Source organism: Monomorium pharaonis, chromosome 5 (assembly GCF_013373865.1).
Source record: "Monomorium pharaonis isolate MP-MQ-018 chromosome 5, ASM1337386v2, whole genome shotgun sequence".
NCBI lineage: Eukaryota > Metazoa > Arthropoda > Insecta > Hymenoptera > Formicidae > Monomorium > Monomorium pharaonis.
In genome coordinates this window covers 20,033,205-20,056,121 of record NC_050471.1, presented here as the reverse complement: position 1 = coordinate 20,056,121, position 22,917 = coordinate 20,033,205, and the positions used below count along the sequence as shown (strand labels likewise).

Sequence of the window (22,917 nt, the reverse complement as noted above, 5' to 3'; positions counted from 1 at the left end):
ATTTTTTCTAACCTAACCCAAATAATTTGAAGTTATTATTTGGCCACAATTTCAAATCTAAAGTCGCAAACCCATGTAGTACAGTACAAGCGTGGACGTCGTTTCGCTCTGTAAGCGGAAGGGGGAGAATGTGGATAGACCACGCTACGCGTAGAAAGTTGCAAACTTATGTGATACAGTAGCGGAGACACTTTTTTGCTGTGACCACACGCACGCACGCACGCACGCATGCACGCACGCACGCACACACACACGTCTTCGGAAACTTATCCCGTTGGTAGGGGTGATAGAGAGCAAGTTGAATGTCGGCCAAGTGGTGTCAGTTAAGTGAACTGTCGGTCAAATAATCTTGTCGGTTAAGTGCATTTATCGGTCAAGTGAACTGTCCGTCAGTGATTGTCGGTCAAATGAATGCGACTCAAATAACTGTACAAGATTTAATGCACAGCAGTTTAAATGGCATTTTCGGATGACCCCAGCAACGTATGAAAATTTAGAAGCAAGGCTAAGTCCTGTTCTCTCTTTATCTCACGGAAAAGCTGTAATTTCAGTAAGAAAGCAATTATTGGGGTCGTTGTGGTTATTGACAACACCTGATTCATTGGTAAGTTTTTGATAAACATTTGCTCTTATATAAACAAAAAATGTGTAATAATTTAATTAATATGAGTCTCTTTCAAGTTTCTGTTGGTGAAAGATTCGACCTTGCTAAAAGTTCGTTAAATAAAAGTTTCATGAGAGTCGTTGCATGTTTGAATGATATGTCAGGCAAAATCATTTCATGGCCAAGTGGACAAGAACTTAAAGAGTGAAAGCAGATTTCAATAAAAATTCGTTACTACGACGAGGCATTATTGGTGCCATTGATGGCACACATATTCTTATAAAAGCTCCTAAGGTGTGTAATTATGTTATTGATGTCTATTGTAAAAAAATTGTGATATTGTAGTAAAAAGTAACTTGGAAGTAAGGGGAGAGAAAAAAATCTTGCCTTCTTTTTGTTCCAGGTTGACTTCCAATACTATAGAACCTATAAGAGAACGTAAGCCATAATTTTGCAGACACAGTCTGTGATGCTCGTATGAAATTCACTGATTGTTTTGCAGGATTTACAGGTTCAGTTGAAGATGTAAGAGTTTTCAGAAATTCTGATTTATGGAGAAAAATTCAAATAGATAAACAATCCTTTTTTCTAGATAATGAATTTATTATTGGTGACAAGGCATACTCTGTCTTAACATGGTGTATTTCCCCATATATTGATCGTGGTCAACTTACAGCTGTAAGAAATTTTGTTACTTATTCTTATACTATTTCTTGTAAAATTGATTTAAATTTATATTTTGTGATCTCTTTTCAGGCTCAGAAAAAATTTAACACCGTTCTTTCATCAAAACGATCGGTGATTGAACGTACATTTGCTCTTATATAAGCAAAAAATTACTAAAAGGTAGATTTCATAGACTGAAGTTTCTTGATATGAACGTAGATGAAATGATTCCACATGTTATAATTGCTTGCACAGTATTGCATAATATATATCTGGAGATTGAAGAGGCTTATGTTGGAAATATACCTAATGAAGAGGCGGGAGAAGTAAAACGTGAATATTTGTGTGCATTTGTAGCTGAAGCTTAATTAATATTGACACGCAATTTAATCATTATTTTTATAAGTATACATAAAAATTAAAAAAATATAATTCAGTATGTAAGAAAATAAGGTCCGTTATTGCACCAATGTAGATTAACTTTAGTTCGAATAAAATAATTTGTATTACATTTATTCATCTGGTGTATTTCAGAAAATCACATTTTCTTTGGAAAAACAAATTTTTTGGTAAAGTTAATTGTTATATTTTAGCAAAGAAAATATGATTTTTTGATATGTATCAGATGAACAAATGTAATACAAATTATTTTATTCTAATACTTTAGAAGTAAAAAAAAATAAAGTAAGTTAAATCGAAATTAAAGTTAATATACATTGGTTAATTGAAAATGTACTCTTTCGTAATGTAAGTTATAAATATATTATGAGATATAATAATTAAAACAGCAACATATTGTAATATTTAAAGATAATAAGGATATATTGTAAAATTAAGAATAATAGGAAAAATTTATGGATAATAAAGCAACTTTTATTTTCTTATTTCTCATCTTTAGTTATTTATTAAAGTAAAGCTTTTTAAGATTACATTTTATGTAATAACAAGAAATAAATAAATAAAATAAATTGTTGCTTTTCAATTGTAATTTTTAAATGTAAAACAGTCTGTTTTATTTTAAATAATAAAAATACAAATACTAAATATTAATTAGATATCTATTTTGCTATATAACATCTTTGTATCTTCTTTTTAACAGTAATAAAAAACTAAGAAGCATCATAATAACTTCGCAATATTATACATATCACAAAAATGGATTATAATACAAGAATGGAAGCATTTCAATTTCATACCTAAAAATTTTAGTATAAAACATTATCTTAAATGATTATAATGATTATTTCGGTATGAGCCTCTTTTGATATTTAAACTACAATTTTTAGTATACATGTGTTAAAAGAGATTGATTCGAATATTTAGAATATCAAAATAAACTCATATTTAAATAATCATTATAATTAACAGAAGAAAAATTTAAGATTAGATATATACAGTAGTTATAAAATCGGATTATAAGCTTTGAGTATATTTACATGGAGGAGGAATTGCTTTGTTTCATGTAGACCGAAAGTGTGTCCAAGATCAATATCATTACCTGCACCGCAGTTTTAACACTTTTTGTGCATTTCTGTACTGTTCTGTACTTAATGTACAAATTGTATGTGTGTGAAAACATACACAATGCCAGCCATTGTATCTTATAGCGTCCATAATATATTTGAGCATGCACAGAGAGAGCAAGTATCATGATATACCTTTCTCTCTCGCACAGATCTTGGACTCACTTTCAGTGCTGGGGACATCGCATCGTGAGGGGAAATCGCGCTATATACTTTGATAGTTTCGGCAATCTTAGACCGCCGAAAGAATGGGTGCAATGTTTAGATGTAAAGCGGATCGAGTACAATCACACGCCTTATCAACGTTACGATCAAAGCAACTGCGGTCAACTGTGTTTGCGTTTTCTCCAAACAGTTAATAATCAATTTAAAGGCCAACATTGTGCAATTTAACTCAGTATTCGTTTCAACATGTCACTGACGTTTACGCTAACCGGCAAGAGTAGCATCCTCGCAGTAAGCTATTTTCCAGCCGTAGATTTGAGCGATGACGATTACGAGCTCGGCCTCACAGATTTTGAAACATACTATACCATACTTAATGTAAATTCGTTGAATAACAAATTTTACTATGACAAAGACGACAAGGAAATTATGATTCCCGAAGGATCGTATGAATTGCGTGATATAGATAGATATTTGAAACGCGCAATTTTACAATCTCATCCCGATGTTGCGGGAAAGAGGACGTTTCGCAAAGAAGATGAAGACGAGAGCAAATATCCGCTGGTGATTCGTGCTAACAATAATACAATGAAGAGCGAGATTATATGTGCTTATCGGATAAATTTCATTAAACCTAACAACATTGGATCGCAGTTGGGATTTTCATCGCGTATTCTTGAATCGCGATTGTGGCATGAATCGAATGCACCTATAAATGTAAATATTATTTGCATAGAATGTAACGTAACTACAGGTGCGTACAGCAACGACAAGTGCGTACACACGATACATGAATTTTCACCAAGGGTACTACCAGGATATAAGATATCGGAAACGCCTGCACAGATCATTTACCTTCCAATCGCACGGAGCATTACTGATTTGACGATTCGCATTGTGGATCAGGATGGTCAATTACTCGATTTTCGCGGAGAGGAGATTGCCGTTAGATTACACGTACGAAGACGATAACGTGAGATGCTCGTGTTGAATGAGCAGGTAAAAGACACAATTTTTACACCAATCAAGAATATTCGACCGTGTGACATAAATTGTACGACAGTTAAAAATATTCGATCGTCTGGTCGATTGATAAAAAGAAACTCTCCGCGTCAAACGTTGAATTTTTAAAATCATTGGGATTCATCGTACAAAATATCTAAGATGCCTAACATCTTGAACATTGGAGGCGAGCCGATCTTTGACGACAGCATCGTCAAGATTGAGACTCACACGTACAATCCGTACGCCAATACCACTTTTGGATACAGCGACGAAATAAGGATACCCATACAACAACAGGATTTATACACGTTACCATGTGAAAGTTTTCTCTACGTTGAAGGAAGATTTGTGATGAAGAAGAAAGACGATAAGGATACAAATAAGGATGTGATAAATCTTGGAAATAATTGTGTGGCGTTCATGTTTGATGAAATTCGATACGAACTCAACGGTGTGGAAATTGATCGCAACAGAAACGTTGGAATAACCAGCACCCTTAAGAACTATGTATCGTTATCATATGACAAAGCAGTAATTATGCAGAATGCAGGATGGCAATTTTTATATAACCTACCGGAAGAATACTTCAACTTTTGCGTACCGCTTAGTGTATTATTGGGCTTTTGCGAAGATTACAAACGCATGATTGTTAACGCCCGTCACAAATTGATCTTGATACGAGCGCGCAACAATAACAATTCTATCGTTGGAAATGCTACAGCTCAACCGGAAATTGAATTATTTAAAGTGCAGTGGCGAATGCCGCATGTTACGTTAAACGAAGTCAACAAATTATCTTTGCTGCGAGCTTTGGAGAGTGGACAATGTCTAAGTATGAGTTTTTGCTCCTGGGGTCTGTACGAGTACCCTTTGCTGCAGAGTACGACGAAACATTCATGGGCTGTCAAAACTGCAATTCAGCTCGAGAAACCGCGCTTCGTTATCTTTGCACTGCAGACTGGTCGAAAAAATATCATGTCTCAAGATGTTACAATCTTTGACAACTGTAATTTGACCAACGTAAAACTTTATCTAAACTCTGAATTTTATCCATATGACGATTTGAATTTAGATTTTCGTAAATCTAGATATGCAATTCTGTATGACATGTATCGACGTTTTAGTAAATCTTATTATAGACATGAGTGTGAAACGTTGCTCAACGTAATCACATTCCTGGAAAACCTTTTGCGGTCATTGATTGTTCGCGACAAAACGAATCCGTCAAGAGTGCTACCATAGATGTGCGCATAGAATTTGATTGCAAAGAGAATGTTCCCGCGAATACTACCGCTTATTGTCTTATTTTACACGATCGTGTAATTAAATACTGTCTGTTGTCCAACGTAGTGCGCAAAATCATATAACATTAAACTGATAAAAACTGAGATATTTGACGTTAAAATACAGTCTTGAAAAGTCACTCATCATGATCGTACCGACATTTGTGAATTTGCAAGGATTTATTGTCGATAAAAAATTTTTTCGTAAAGGAAGTGACAGTATTGAAAAAAGGAGCCGTTCTCACGCATTACATTTTTGCTAACCCCATGGCATGGCGTGTTCTTACAAAATTCGACAAGTCTTGCGCTTCTTGGTTGATTGCCTATCGTCATGGATTGCGATGGAAGGACGGGATGATACCGTACAGCATGGCGAAACGTCTGATTACATCTGCTGTGTGTAATACGGAAGATGATGACAGAAAAACTGTCGTATACGTTAAGGGACTTCAGAAACGAGAATGGTTGACGAGCATGCTCGATATCGATGATGGGATATATATCAAGACATTGGATGCAGATTACGAAGATATTGAATCTTTGAATAATCTAGATATTAGTAATACTATACGATGTGAAAAACATGTTAAGAATTGTGCTTTACAAAATGTATTTAAAATATTTAACTGGTGGTCGCACCACCAAAATAATTGCGAAATTTTTTCAAAATAAAGAAAAATAAAACGCAATAAAATGTTTATTTCTACCCTTTCCAGTACATATAAGATATATAGATGTATGATGCAGTTTGATAACGGTTTGATAGCTGTATGATGCAGTTTGATAGCGGTTCGATAACTGTACGATGTGGTTTGATAGCTGTATGATGCAGTTTGATAGCTGTACAATGCAGTTTGATAGCTGTATGATGCAGTTCAATAGCGGTTTAATAGTGGATCGGTAGCTGTATAATACAGTTTGATAGCAGTTCTTTATCTGTATGATGTGGTTTGATAATGGTTCGATAGCTGTATGTTGCAGTTTGATAACAGTTTCATAGCTGTATGATGCAGTTTGAAAGCTGTATGATATAGTTTGATAATGGTTCGATAGCTGTATGATGCAGTTTGATAGCTGTACGATGTAGTTTGATAGTTGTATGATGCAGTTTGATAGCTGTATGATACAGTTTGATGGTGGTTCGATAGCTGTATGCTGCAGTTTGATAGCAGTTCTTTATTTCGAGATGCTGGACGAGACGTTGACCGAGGCGTTGACCGAGGCGTTGACTGAGACATCATATAAGACGGTCTCGTTGATAAATCACGTATGTTTTGTTAGACAACGGTGAGTGCATAAAAATTCTACGAAGCTGACGTGGTTGAGAACATGCTTTTCAAATTTTATTTCTCAAGCGATGGTTTAATTGTGATTTAATAGATGTGTTCGGCTGCTGTACGATGTGGTTTGATAACGGTTCAATTCTAGTGATGCAGTTCGATAGTTGTATGATGCTGTTCTACAGTTGTATAATACGGTTTGACAGCGGTTCAATTGTGGTTCAACAGATGTACAATGTGATTGTCGATGGTGCAGTTTGATGCAGTTTGATGTATATGATTTAATATAATACATTTAATATGCTCTTTATGGTGTTGTTTTAAAACACTGCTTTACTTCGACAGAGATATTGACCGAGACGTTGACCGAGACAACATCATATAAGACAATCTTGCTGATAAATCACATACGTTTTAGTTCTTGTTAGACAATGGTGAGCGCAGATAAAAAATTCTACGAAGCTGACATGGCTGAGAATCTTTTTCAAATTCATTTCTCAAGTAAAAGTCACGTACATCTTCACTATATAATGATGGGGGTCTGCTCCTCAACGTTAGTCAAACTCTTCAACGTCAATTCGTTCTGCTTCGCAGCGTTTAAAAGTGTTACAACCGATAATTGCATGATACACAAAATTAGGATGGAGTACCCGGTTGTGGGGGTAAGTACATAAAAAATCACTCTCAAATTGAAATAGATTCAAATACATGCAATCATTGTAGCAATATATATTCTTTTTAAATTAAAAATATTATAGTTTTATTTTAATACTGCTAGTGTATTATTTTCTATTATTTTTCTATTCAGCACTTTTTCCTTTTTTGTTTAAGAAAATTAAATAATAGAGTATGATTTTCTTGATTAAACTTTTTTTATATAAAATTTTAAAATAAATTTAATACAATATCAATTTTTTTTAATTTTTCAGTACGTGTACGTTGGTGACGTCCCACATAGACCGACCACGGCCGTTTACGGTAGAACGTTTGTAAGAGTGCCGCAGAGCCACACATCCATCATTTGGCTCAACAATGTTGTTTCGATACGTGGACCCGTTGGTGAGCAGATTTGTAATATTTGTTTTGCAACTACAAAATTTGTTTTTGGATACATGCAGCATGATTAAATTAAAAATGTTTTTTTTCAGCCGTACTTCGGATTTGAGGACATACGTATATCCGGTTTTATTAACATAGCCGCAGCTCGGTGGAGGCGGTATTTCCGCTAAGGGGACCAATGGCGAAACAATCAGAACAGGGAATACACATATGGGCTACATAATCTTGACGCCGACGTATGTGACCTCAGGAGGCTGTTTGACATGGAGCCGTCCGAAGATGGGGAGATCTGGGAGTAATTCCCATTTTATTTTATTATACCTTTTTATTACTTTTTATATACTTTTATTCTCTTTTTATTATACTTTTAATACTTTTTTATATACTTTATGTATTTTTTATTATACTTTTGATACTCTTAATACTTTTATATAATAATTTAGAATATTTTAGATAGTTTACTTTTTTATATACTTTAGATGTACTTTAATAAATATATAAATTTGTATACATATATAATTGTTTGAAATTGTTTATTTTCCCTCTTGTTCCCTTAAAATATTACCCACACAGCACACTTTATCCTGAGGATATCCCCAGGTTATCGAGATATCCAATTGGACATATTGCAATCCCACGGATGTCCTACGATTATTGCGATATCCCTCTGATATCTGATGGATATTGCGATATCCTGTGCTGTGTGGGTTACAGTCCCTCTCCATCACTCTCTGTTCTACTAATCTTATTGTTAGTACAGCATTAAATTTTATTCAATTTTTATCACATCGTTTAATAACCTAATTTTTTTTAAATAATTAAAGTTTTAAATATTAAAATTTACCAAACTAAAATTTTTTTAATTAATTTATACTGTTTTATTAAATAAATTATTTTATATATAAATAAATAAATATTATAATAATCATGCGTACGAACGGATAATTACAGTTAAATTTGCAAATGTTATCATATTGTTTATTTTCTTTAAGTAGTTGATAAACGAACCGAAAAGGTGCGATGGGTGGGAACGTATGTGATCGCGTATGAAAGAGCGCAACGAAAGAGAAAGAGATAAGGTTGCACAGTTGAAGATATCGCGTACGGGCGAGAGAGACATATTCACAATAGAGGGAGAGAGCGAGCACCGCGGTGATGGCTGCTGAAAGATATAGCGTACGAGAGAGAGACAGAAATTCGCAACAGAGGTAAAGCGAGCACCCTGGCGGGAGCGTCCCAGATGCGCACAGTAATAAACGGACACAGCAGGCTGAGTGAAACGGACACAGTAACAAACGGACACATACCAAACGGACACAGTAATAAACGCACACAGTAATAAACGGACACATTAACAAACGGACACAGACCAAATGCGCACACTGCACATGCGTACGGACCAAATGCAATCCATGTACATTGCAAGCAGAGTAAAGTCCACATAGGTTAGCGACTTGGACGGGGTGGGTGCGGGAGGGGGGCCGAAGGCCCCCGTTGCACCCCCTTGTGTGTGTGTGTGTGTGTGTGTGTGTGTGTGTGCGTGCGTGTGTGTGTGTGTGTGTGCGTGCGTGCGTGCGTGCGTGCGTGCAAAGCATTCACTGCATCACATGGGTTTGCGACTTTCCGTGTGCGCATGTGCAGTGTGCGCATTTGGTCTGTGTCCGTTTGTTACTGTGTCCGTTTATTACTGTGTCCGTTTGGTCTGTGTCCGTTTCACTCAGCCTGCTGTGTCCGTTTATTACTGTGCGCATCTGGGACTCATTCACCCTGGCGGCGGCGGCGGCGGCGAATCCCGATTCCCCCTCTACCGCTCCCGGGGACCCAAAAATCTCGCGTCAGCAATTCCACACCGCGAGATCCCCCCGATCCGCGTGACGTCATGCCCCCGCACACCCGCTCCCCCCTCGGAGCTCCCGAGTTAGAACCGCTATAGATGTAACTACTTTTATATACATATTTTTCAACATTTTTATTGCAAATGACGCTAAACAATCATTTTAACAATAAATAGTAATATAAAGTTCAAATACAACAAAAAAATAATCACTCTTTTTCGAACTAAAAACCTAATAATATCAGGCGTTAGAATGATGTTATTTTCTTCGTAGTTTATTTCACTGACAAGGACAAAAATGTTTTAGTATTAAAATTTAAAAAGTCGGCCAAAAAAGGGTTGATCTTCTAGAGGTTAAAAATGTCTTTTATACATATATCTTGAAGACCAATTCTAGAATTGCTAAGATATCTATAAACGTCTTTATATATTTATTACTCAACATTAAAAAAAAAGACATTTTAAATCATAATTTAGTAGTTCATGTAGCGGTGAAACATCCGCCACAATACAATGTGCACACGCGTGCAGCATCCGCAGTCGTGATGTAGGTCGCGGAATCGCCGCTATAAGCGACGACGCGATGCTGCCTTTCTCGTGATGTAATTTACATTCTGAGAGCTATATAAGAAGATCACTTACGATGATGGATTAACTTACAGCAATCGTAGTAAGCTCTCAACCCTCTTAGAACCTACGTAATAAATGTTTTGTATCCTGATGGAGAATTCCACGGGTCTTCGCACCTCTTCTCGGAGAAAGCTCTTTGAGCCTCCGCATAAATGTATAAACCTTTATAAATGTCTAAAAAGAATTCTAAAAAAGGTCTTCAAGACGTACAAAAGATATATTTATGATGTCTCATATAGATTTTTTGGATTTCTAAAAGACATCTTTTAGATATCTTTAAGATATCTTTTAAATTTCTTCAAGATATCTTTTAGATTTCTTCAAGATATCTTTTAGACATCGCCAGATATCTAAAAGATATCTCAAACTGTTGTATAAGACATCTTTTAGCTCGCGAAAAGATATCTTTTCATAAAAAATGCGAGATATCGCAAGAAATCGCAAGATGTCTTTTTGTCTATATAGGAAATCTCATGGCTAAAACATTCACGTAAAAAATTTCACATTTCAGCAATTCGAAAAGTTACATAATCGCTGAAATCATTAAAGTTCACGTGAAATTTTTCATTTTTCACATTCCATCCTAGGGGAAAAGTTACATGATCAATACCCTAAACGCGTACTTAAAGATGTCTAGTTTGAATTTTGCTTTAAATGCCAAAAGGTATGAATTATATAAATCAGAAACCAACAAACCTGTTATACTAGATGGATCGTTATTTATTCGTGATAAAGTCAATAAGTATTTATGACTTGAACTTACATGTACCATAATAGATAAGGAATTTTTTCATTCTCTGTATTCATTTTTTAAATATTATTAGGTCCAGTTTTTTCTATTACAAGAGACCCATAAAAACATAAAGAAATTTCGAGTTGTTATTGTGTCATATATAACATTAATAAAATAATTTGTTTCACATTCATTTATCTGATGTATTTGAGAATATTGTATTTTCTTTGCTAAAATTGTATTTGCAAAGCTAATTTTGTGTGTGTATTTATAAACTAATAAACATGATTTATTACAGCTGATGTTCTTATGACGATTTCTGACAGATTAGAAACTAGGCAATTCTTTAATCTTAGTACCAAAGTAACAATTCAAGTATGTATATTTTTTAATAAATAGACTGTTGGTTTCTTTTTATTATCTTCTTACCTAATAATATAATCATTTTCTTGTAGAAATTGTTATGATGTTGTTCCTTCAATTTCATCTGATGCTGATGAAACTAGTCCAGAAGAGCTGATTAGACCTCATAACAATTTAGGTATACATTTAATTAATTAATTAATAGAAATTTGATTTATTTATTGTGTTTTTCTTTTATTGTCACTATATAAATGTTTCATTGCAGATACGAGTAATACATAATCTCTTTCTTCATCGGATTTTGCACCTGTTAAGTGGACAGATGCCAATGCTGTGAGAGCACTTATTTCTAAATGGAAGAACCACGAAAGTGATTTCAAAAGTACTCAGATTAGAAATAGTAAGGTGTGGCAAATGATTGCAGATGATTTGAAAAAAGAAAATCCTTTGTGGATCTTTATCCAGACAGCACACGGATATCCTAACGACATTCATTCCAAGACGTCCTTTACGGATATTGAGGATATCTCACAGGCCATCCGTTTTACATCCTTCGGACATTCTATGGACGTCCATGGGATATTGGTTTATGAAATTGGTGGACATGCTTTATCCCTAAAATATGTCATATGGACGTTCTATGGACGTCCTATGGACGTGATAAAAAACGACTTCAAACTTAAATTTTACATTAAATAAAAGGGTAAAAACAAAATAAAATATATAAATATAAATATTTATTTAAGGAATTATATTATTTTTTCGATAGATTATACATTAAACAATTTTAATTAAATAAATATCATACGTATAATATTAAACAATCAGCTTAAAGTATTTTGTAATTATCACACACATATATGTATATAGTGTGTATCCATTGTTTAACGACTACCGTGGAACGAATATTCTTTATATTGCAGACAATGACTGCAGTATGCGAGTGATCTCGTCCAGGTAACGAATGATTGTGACTCGTCAACTATAACAGAAATTAAATTTTATATTTATACACACACATACACACATATATATTGTAACCGTGCTCGCGCCTCCCTCGGTACTACTCTTTTCCACTGGTTCCGGTCGCCGACAACCCTCGCGATGCCGCGCGTCTTTCTTACGTACAGCTCGTCGTCCTCCAATTTCCAGTCAGGGTACCGCCGCGGATTTCTCGTTATTTCTTTCGCCCGCCCGACGTACCATTGGTCGTCCGTCGCGATTACGGCGCAGAGTTCCTCGCCCCCTTCGTACATTCGCGAGAGAGCGTCGGGTACGTGATGCATGGCCCCCTTCCGATATTCAATTACGTAATCGTATTCTAGGAGCTCTTACGCCCATCTCGCTAGTCGGCCTGTAGGGTTTTTTAAATTGTGTAGCCACCGTAGGCTGTTGTGGTCTGTTACCACCGTGAAACGATAGCCCTCGAGGTAGGGCCTAAATTTTCGAATTGCCCAAATAACCGCTAAACACTCCTGTTCCGTCGTGGAGTATTTCTTTTCCGCATCCGATAACGAGCGACTCGCGTACGCGATGACGTGTTCGGCTCCCCCGATCTCCTGCGATAGTACCGCGCCTAAGCCTATCGAACTAGCGTCTGTCTGCACGACAAACGGCTTCTCAAAGTCCGGACACGATAGTGTGGGAGAGTTCACGAGGCACGATTTTATCACCTCAAAAGCTTGCTTTTGAGTGTCCCCCCATTCCCAAGAGCGGTTCTTCCTTAAAAGGCTCATCAATGGCTCCAATCGGGCCGCACACTGTGGTATAAAACGTCGATACCACGACGCCATACCGATAAAACGACGCAATTGACGAATGTTCCGCGGCGGCGGGTACTCTAGAATAGCGACCGTCTTCTCCGGGTCTACCGTCAGCCCTTCGTGTTGTACCAAAAATCCGAGGTATTTGACTTGCGAGCGACAGAACTTGCTCTTGTCCGGGTTGATCGTGAGACCCGCTTCTCTGATACGATTGAACACGCGCCCGAGCCAGTGGAGGTGTTCTTTGAAAGTTCTGGTTACGATAACGATATCGTCAAGATAAGCGAACGCGTGCGGTTCCATCTCGGGCCCTATCAACCTATCTAAAAGTCTCTGAAACGTTGCGGGGGCTCCCGTGAGCCCATACGGCATGCGTGTAAATTGAAAGAGCCCCTTCCCTGGGACTGTAAAGGCGGTATATTCCTTACTATTCTTTTCCAGAGGTATCTGGAAGTAGGCCTGACTCAAGTCTATCGTCGATATGTATCGCGCCGCTCGCAGCTTGTCTAATATCGAGTTCATGTACGGCAGTGGGTACGCGTCCTTTTTCGATACGTCATTTAACTTCCGGAAGTCCAGGCAGAACCGATACGTGCCGTTTGGCTTCTTTATCATAACTATGGGCGTGGACCACTCGCTATTCGAGGGTTCAATTATGCCGGCTTCCAACATTTTATCTACTTCCTCGTAGATAGCCTGTTGTATTTTCGGCGACACGGGGTAGTACCGCTGCTTGATCGGCGCGTGCCCCCCGACATCGATACGATGTTCCGTCAGGGTGGTCGTCCCTGGTCTCTTAGGGTCACCGATAATATCCGATCTCAGAAATTCAGCTAATTCGTGACTTTCCGCGGCCGATAGTTCGCTCAATCCCCCCTGCCGGTCGCCCCTCCCGTTAACGCGGCCGACAACGACCGGGTGGTCTCGGTCTCCAGAGAGTATTGTTTCTTCGGGTCGTCCCCGAAAGCCCATGTCTTCGCCGAAAAATTCACGACCATCCCGAAAGCCGCCAAAAAGTCCATGCCCAGGATGCACGATAAGCCGACCGTAGGCAGAGCGTAAGCCCTCACCGTTTGCTTTCGATTACCCAGCTCGAACGGGATCTCTACCTCCCCCCTCACTCTTGTCGTTTGTCCGGTCGCGGTGGTCACCCGCCGATCCGCGGCCGGGCGGAACCGAAAACCTAAACGTTTCACCAAATCAATCGTCTCCGCCCCCAGTATTGTGCGGCTCGATCCGGAATCCAACAGCGCACGAACGCTATGGCCCGATATCTCGACGTTAAGAAAGGAGAGATAGAAGTCCCTCACCCCGAACGAATTGTAGACATAGTCGGTTTGAATCGTCGCGACCGTACTTTTGGGGCCGATAGTTGCAGGAGTCGGACCGCCCCCGGGTCGCGACCCCCCTACGCGTTTCCCGAACACGTGGGACAAGTGCGCGTCGTGACCCCGGTCCTCCCGCACCGATAGCAGTGCATCTGCGGGGCCTCCTTACAATCGCGCGCGTAGTGTCCCGTTCCCTCGCAATTCCAACACTTTCCGGTAAGCGCCCGTGCCCCGCTCGGGCCCGGCGTCGCCGCAGTCGTACTCGGGGCGGCCGGCGTCGTTCGCGCGCTCGCGTCGCCACCCGCGGCCGGTCTTTTTTCCTTCTTGTTTTTCGACGTTCCGCTCCCCCCTCCCCGGGAGTCGACACTCCCAACGCGGCAATCGTATCCGCCGTCCGTCCGTGACGGTTCCCTTCTCTCGGCGGCCGATACGCGAGATCCGGAAACAATGACCTCTCCGGGGGTGGCGGGGCCCGGTAAGTTTGTGCGGCGCGGTGACAGCTCTCCGCGCGCGCAGCCAGCAATTCCCCTAATAGCAAAATGCTAGCAGATTGCGAGCAGATTGGCAGCAAATTCAATCAGATACCCATTGCAGATCCATAGCATTCTGTGTCCGCATTAAGCTCAGTATTTGTTGACAAAGCCTGCTGGCATGGCATGCCAGCAGATTGATTGCAGAAACCGAGCAGGATCTGCTGACATAACCTGACAGCAGATTGGCAGCAGAAATCAAGCAGATATCTAAAAGATTTCTTAAATCGGATATTTTAAAGTGCAACTAGAGATAAAAAAATAAAATAAAAATTTCATTTTTTTTTAATTATTTTTATTAACAGTACATACTAAATTTAGGACAAATTTTTATTAATTAATTAAATTTAAATTATATTATTTTATTTTATTCTTACTTGCCGCTGGTAGGTTTTGAACCTGGGACCTTAGGATGACAAACCTTGTACTCTATCTGCTACGCCAATTTGACTCATCGGTATAAGTACTTGTTATTGTCTACATATACCAATATGTTATAAACTGACACAATTATATTATTTTTTATAAAAACAATTAAATTTTGCAAAACATTAAAAATAAATAGCATTAATTTATTTACTTATTAATTTCATTGTCAAATTTATCTTTTTCCATAATAATTTTATTTGCGATCTATTTAGCATTAATACTTTGAAGCGTTCAAATGGTTAATTAGATGGTTAACTATATAGATCATATATTCTAAGAAAAATTGAATAGTACATCTATTATCCTGTTTTTGTTCAGTACATGATGAATTTAGATTTTGTGCATTTTTTTGTGCGCAGTAATTGTAGACAAACTGTAATTTTTGAAAACATTATCTTTATGATAATTTTTTTAAATATCAAATGGATTTCTCATTCAGGATGTTATAATGTTGTCTGATTTCTGCTACGACGCGCATGGACGGCTCAAAAATCGGACAGCATTGTGTGATATCTTTTATGAGACATTAAGCTGATATCATAAGGATAACATTTTTAAGAAACTTAAATGAAACTCTTCAATAAGATATCTCAAAGACCTCTTTTAGATATCTTTGATAAATGTTACCATTTTGACATCATTTCCAAGATATCTAAATGTTTTCTTTAAAAAGTTCTCTTAAAGTTTTCTGACAAGCGTATTGTCTGGGCTTTTTAAATTTATCTGAAATTCTTTTATCTGTATTATTTTCTATTGGTTGCCGGTATTATACATATACTTTAAACTTATGTATAATACAAGTAACCAATAGGAAATAATATAGATAAAAGAACTTCAGATAAATTATAAAAATATAGCTGCCTAATACTTTTGGCTAAGCCTGTATCATACATATATTTTTATATAATTAGGGATCGTAAGGAAATAAAATTATTATAATTGTCAATACATTTTTAATAAGAGTTTAGGCATCATTTCTGTCATTTCAAATTTATCGTTATCGCGCGGTAGCTCAATACAATAAAGTACTTAATCTTTCAATACAATGTATATCGGCGAGAGAACAATTAAACTCTTATTAAAAATGTATTGACAATTAATAATAATTTTATTTCCTTACAATCCCTAATATATTAGAAATATATGTATGTATACAGGATTGGCCAAAAGTATTAGACAATGATATAATTTAAGTTCTCAATAATTTCTACTGCCGCAAACTTTGTTCTTACGTTTGTTTCTATAGAAACATATTAATGCAAGTTTTAATTGGCATTTAAATGGCAATTAAGATTATAAAGTAACGGACATACTGTTTGATTTCTGCTGCCGATCTACCTACAGGTTATGTCAACAGGCTCTGCTCGATTTCTGCTGCCAATCTGCTGTCAGTTATATCAGCAGGTTTTGCTCGATTTCTGCTGCCAATATGTTGTCAGATTATGTTAGCAAGCTCTGCTTGATTTCTGACAGCAGTTTGCCGACATCGTTGGATATTACAGACTCTGTATAAAATTTGTTGCCATTCTGTCGTCAAAAATTGATAGCATGCTCTGCTCAAAATCTGTTCCTGCAGGCTTGGCTATCTGGGTCTAATGCGTCCAAATCCGTTACGGCTTCCCGCGGCACCATCGCCTGCAACCGCGGTAGCATGTGGCGGTGTGCGTAACCGATTTTCTCGGCTTCGCTCCACGACGGCGTCAAACGGTCGAACAGCGAGCCCAAACACGTTAAATAGTCGACGACGGACTCCCGCTCCCCCTGGGTACGGTGCATTATCTCGTCCCGTAGCGCGAATTGGAAATCCAGATCTCCAAAGCGCACCCGCCACGCGGCCTTAAACGCCGCCCAGGTCGTCAAGCGCGCCTTCTTACCCCGGAACCAGTGCAGCGCGATCCCCGACAAAAAGAACGGCAGACAACGCAAAATATCCGCATCTTCCACCGGAATGAGCTCGCGCCCCTCTTCGATCCGTATTAAGAACGTCTCGGCGTCCTCTCCGCGCGTTCCCGAAAACTTCAAGTTCCATTTTCGCATAATATTGTATGCGTTACCCGCGGAGCCGCCCCCCAAATCCTGGGAGTAATGTCCCCCGCTTTCTCTCGAAGGCCTCGCGTGAACGTGGCCGATCGGCCCCCTCGCAACTTCATATGGGCTATCCGGTCGGTCCCCCTCCCCCTCGGGTAGGACTAGATGGTCCGAGTCCGACATCTCACGGCTCTCGGCCCCCTCCGCAGACTCGCCCGTGAACGCGGCCCGTCCTCGGCGTAGTAATTGAAGCGCTAATACGGAGTCCGATCCGTCTGTAGATAACCGGCGCCGCTCCAATTCCGCGATCAGCTGTTCGCGGTCGGCGGTGAAGATCCACGAGTTGTCTCCCTCCCGTCGGTTCATGCGGTCTCCCCGGGGACGCTGAACGCGTCCCTATTATTTCGGGCCGCGGTGCCCAGTGCCCGCACAACCCGACACCGGTCGCGAACGCGAAGGTACACTCGTCGTGGATTACGTGAAAAGGACCAAATCGCCAGTGGCAAACGCGACTCCCGCACGAAAGTATCCCGTTGAATTACGACAATAACTCATACACAAAAAAAAAACAGCACAATACAAAAATATTGGAAATCAATATCAAAGGTCAGTTATAATGACGATGTTTCCACCGGCACAAAAAGAATAGGTACGCGTGTGCAAATATTCACCCCGTTCACGAAATCAATTGGTCGTCCCGCGAAACTACACTACGTCACACGATAGAGATCCGAAGTTATTCCGAGAAAGAAAGGAAAAGAACAAAAATTTTCAGATACCTCGCTCTGAAAGGTCAGTCGCAAAACAGTCTCTCCTTACTAGAAGTGACCGACAATAATAACAGGACGACCAAAAAAAAATATTTCCTCTTGAGCCAGGCTCCCGCGGAGGGAATATTTGCACACTAAAATCGAGTATTAATTTATCGATCCAAAAATCACCCGCTAATACCGAACAGCCGGTAAAAGGCCACGAAAAAGAAAAAAATAGTAAGGATTCACACGATCGGAAGGCAAAGAAAAAGAAAGAAAAAAAAAACATTAATTAATCGTAAAGCAATCCGAACGGTCTCGTAAATCGATAAATCACGAAAAAGAAAAAAAGAAATCGATAAATCAAATATCTCATCTAAATGGCATAATTCACACAAAGATAATAAGGCACACAATTCAAATATTAATCAAGTAAATCACTGAATTCAGTAACTCAAATAAATCAGATACAGTAGCGTACACGAGGGACGAGAAATAAGTTCGAACAATACTTCGTATTTACGGCGATTCTTTTCCAATTCTCTGCGTGCTCGTAACAACACTCTTTTCGGAAATCACAACATCTCCGTCCTTGGTAATGTAAATCTAAGATTAACGTTACGACCTCTCCTTCCAAAGTTTTCCTAGCGGCCTTTCGGCCGGAGAGTATTTACGTTCGAGCAATTCAGAAAAAAAAACTAATAAGTAGGAACACGACGTGATTGACTCGTGGAATGGCTTGCTCTCTACACGGGCCGTTGTCAATTGGCCTTCCGATACTCAACTTTACTTTCCGGTGTTTAATTCGTCGTGGGAAGAAGTCCCACGGCTCGTATCCCGTGCTCCCTTCAAAGGCTCGATAATACAATACGAGAGAGAAATAGAAACTTTTTAGACGTTTCTCGCTAATCTTCCGGCACGCTCTATCGCCACTTATTTTCTCCTCCTCCCTCGGCATTCGCCGACAGATACAAGAAATGGCAATATATCACACACAAAAAAAATATCAATATCAAAACACAATATAGTAAATAACAGAAGTCATCAAAAAAAAAAATCAGATCATATATCAATCGCAAGTAATATTCATAATATCATAGGAGCGTACGCCGCGAGACGAGAAATAAGTGCGAACAATACTTCGTGTTTATAGCGATCTCGGGGCATTCCTTCGGTTGTTTTCTTTCTTTATCACAATAGGCTCGGGTATAGCGACCTTACTCACTCGTCAACAAAATCTCAAGATCACCAAAATCTTCCTTGAGCCATTCAGCAAACGGTACGAACTCGAGCGCGCTTCAAAATTCCAATCGTTGTTTTCTTCCTCTCGCAAATCCTTGCGCGGCCCGAAATTCACTCGTACTCTCGTATTTTAGCTCACAAGAAAAGAAGAAAAAAAAACTTCGCCCGTACCGACAAAAAAAATTCCACAGAGCCTCTCTTGGCTCGTTTATTTTACTTAGGGAATTGCCCTCGCCCCTTATTCCTCTCTCGTCTCCCGACGTAAGCCCGACAACCAATATAAATTTTCAATAACGTCAAGTCAATATAATTCACAAAATATCAAACACAATATAGGCAAAATATTACCAAAAGAAAGGCTCGAATGTGTCGGCGGAAAAAGGGGAGACCAAAAAAAAATATATAACTCGGAGCCCCCCTCCTTTTCCCCGCGCCAAGCGCTCGACCCGATAGTGCGCGATAACCGCCTTGCCCCCCTAACTTGAGGGCCCCACGTTGGGCGCCAAATTTTGTCACGACTTTTCCTGACCGGAAAAGCCGCGAGCAAAAGCAGCAAGACCGATAGGGTAACCGATACCCCCTTTTCGCGTTTGTCGCGCTCGAATCTCGGCCACACGCTATCGCGAGAAATTGTTGGGCGCCAGACGCGCTCGACGACGCGTCAATTCGCGAAATTTTGCTACGCCAAAGTGTCCTCGATCCTTGCGCGACAATCTCGACCAGCTCTGCCTAACGGTAGAGGGGCGGGGTGAATTGTAAGGGAGCAGGCGACTGCTGTAGCACGAAAGGGCGGACAACACACCAGATAATTAGACTCCGAGCTTAACAAATAACGAACTTTATTAAAATAAATGCCAGACAGCAACAATAATATCACGGGACGTGGCATGCGGCGTTCCGACAATGCGGCGCCACGGCGCGAATTAAACCAAAAAGAAACGCAAACGATACGCGGGTAGCTCCCGCGGTAGGCACACGGCCGACAAGGACGGGCGATGGAATCTTCCGCGCACAATGAATTTCGGGCGCTCGAACGTGCCGACACTCCCGGCAACTATAGAACACGACCGCGTGGCTCACGGGGGTCACAGAGTAAGCGCCGGCCGCTGCCGCACCCTACCCCGTCGCGAAACCGGAAGTCCCGTCCACCCGCTACTCGCGACACGCTACTCGCTCGAGCGAGGGCTTTGCGGCGCACACGGTCGAGGGGAATCTCCGACGGAACCCGAGCGTCTCTACGACCGTCTTCCCCGTGGCTCGGCGCGTTGGCGTCCCGCCCGCTTGCATCCGACAAATCCCCAATTAATCACGCGAACGTATGACCGCCCCGCGGCCCACGCGAATCACGCACCAACATGAAAACGGACGCAGAACGGACGCGGGGACGCCCCGCTAGCCGGCAACCGCTCACACGAAATTATCCTGGCAGGCCACCTCACCGACAAAGTTTAAGGCGATGTCCTCCCTCGTCTCCAGGCTCGTCCCTTCGCTCTCGCTGAGGCCTCGCACAAGCCACTCCGATAATTCGCCTTTCGAGGCACGACACGCGACCTTACGCCTAGACCGCTTGCACGCAAAAGCGGGGTGGATCGCGGTCGATCCCGGATCGACGCCGCGACCCCCCGTTCGGTCATGCGCATTGTTTCCGCGTCGCGACCCCATTGCTGCAAGGCATGCAGTCCTGCGATCGCAGGGACTTGCGCGCCGTAATCCTTCCGGGGGCCTCGCAGGCCCCCGCGAAATTTTCCTTCTCCCATTGGGCCACTGTCCGAGCCGGGGCAGCGCACGCGGTGACCTCCGCTCCCCGCGAGAGGACTCGACGCCTCCCCCGATGCGTTTGGTCCCATCCGGGCTCCTCCACAGCCCTCCGAGATGTTTCGTCGTGGTGTTGGCGGGCCCCGCCGCTTTAGGCTCCGGCCGTGGTTCTCCCGGGCCACGCCGAGTTCCCGTGCGAGCCGCGTGCTCGTCTCTCCCGGGCACCGGTGGCGTCCTTCCTCCTTCCCCGCATCGCCGTCGCTCTCTCTCTTCCTCTCTCGCTCTCTCGCCGAATTCCATCGAGAGGCGGTCGCCGCGCAAAGAAACCAAAAATATGTAACATTAATAATACGCTCGCTAGGCCCGTCGCGGTTCCCCCTGGAGATCCCCTCTCGCCTCTCGCCTATTTTCCCCGTACGGCGCGAACCCGCAGCCTGTGACGGGGGAGGGACGCTGCTACCCGTGACAGCTAAGCTACCACGTCACAATATATATATACACATATACCCAGACAGCACACGGATATCCATACGACATCCATAAGACGTCCTTAACGGATATTGAGGATATCCACAGGACATCCGTTTTACGTTAGACATTTTATGGACGTCCATGGGATATTGGTTTATGAAACTGGTGGACATGCTATATCCGTAAAATATGTCCGATGGACGTCCTATGAACGTTCTATGGACGTCCTATGAACGTGATAAAAAGCGGTATTCAAAATTAAATTTTACATTAAATAAAAGGGTAAAAACAGAATAAAATATATAAATATAAATATTTATTTTAGAAATTATATTATTCTTTCGATAGATTATACATTAAACAATTTTAATTAAATAAGTATCATACTTATAATATTAATTAAACAATCAGCTTAAAGTATTTTGAAATTATCACACACATATATATAGTGTGTATCCATTGTTTAACGACTACTGTGGAACAAATATTCTTTATATTGCAGACAATGACTGCAGCATGCAAGTGCTCTCATCTAGGCAACAAATGATTGTGACTCGTCAACTATAACAGAAATTAAATTTTATGTTTATACACACACATACACATATATGTATACATATATACATATATACATAGGCTACAGAGTAGACTGTATAAAATCTTATTGTGTGCCATTGGCTTTGCCTCTACCTGGTTGATCAATTCGCCAATATATTCCATCACAAACTCGCCTTTAACAAAAATGATGGTGCTCGGCCGACGCTCGCTTGCTCGTAGGCTCTGATTGTTCCCGTTGCTGCAATCTCTAATCTCGTTGCTGTTCTTTATCGAGACTTTCGTCGTAATTCGCGTACACTTCGCCGTCGTCTATTACCATCTGTAATTATACGTCTAGAATTCGTCGCTCCTACCGTGTACACGTAACCGTTCTGTTTACGTACGTAGGTCAGAGCCTACGAGCAAGCGAGCGTCGGCCGAGCATCTATCATCATTCTCGTTAAAGGAAAATTTGTGGTGGAATATATTAGCGAATTGATCAATCAGGCAGAGGCAAAGCTAACGGCACACAATGAGATTCTTTGCTGCTCTCGTAACTTATAATTTCTGAAAATTTTTAGGATTCTTACCTGACTGTGTAAAACATACCGATAACCAACGAAAACCTAACCACTACTACGGCCATATTGTTTTTTAATTCACTTGTGCATGCAGATGGTGTTGGCGGAGCGAGTACAAATAAGGATAGCATATGGACATACAAAGTGGTCCATTTTAGGATATCCCTTCAATGTCCACAAATGTATATCCTATGGATATCCTTATAAGGTCCATGGACATTAGGACAAGAAATGGACATAAAACGGATATCCATAAGATATCTTGTGCTGTCTGGGTATATACACATATATAAAATAAGACTACAGTCATTTTTATTTACTTTAATATTTTTTAATTTTATAATTCCATTAATATG

General features: G+C 40.3%; 1 protein-coding gene across 1 annotated transcript; it reads right to left on the bottom strand.

Annotated features, from left to right (window-relative positions):
• Positions 1-16,006: 16,006 nt before the first annotated feature.
• Positions 16,007-22,896, bottom strand: LOC118645738. The gene is made up of 2 exons (XM_036287445.1): positions 22,571-22,896; positions 16,007-22,004 (listed from the first exon to the last, which is right to left on the bottom strand). Exon 2 carries the CDS (start codon positions 17,587-17,589, stop codon positions 16,753-16,755), a length of 837 nt encoding a protein of 278 aa, XP_036143338.1. The 5' UTR covers positions 17,590-22,004; positions 22,571-22,896; the 3' UTR covers positions 16,007-16,752.
• Positions 22,897-22,917: the final 21 nt, after the last annotated feature.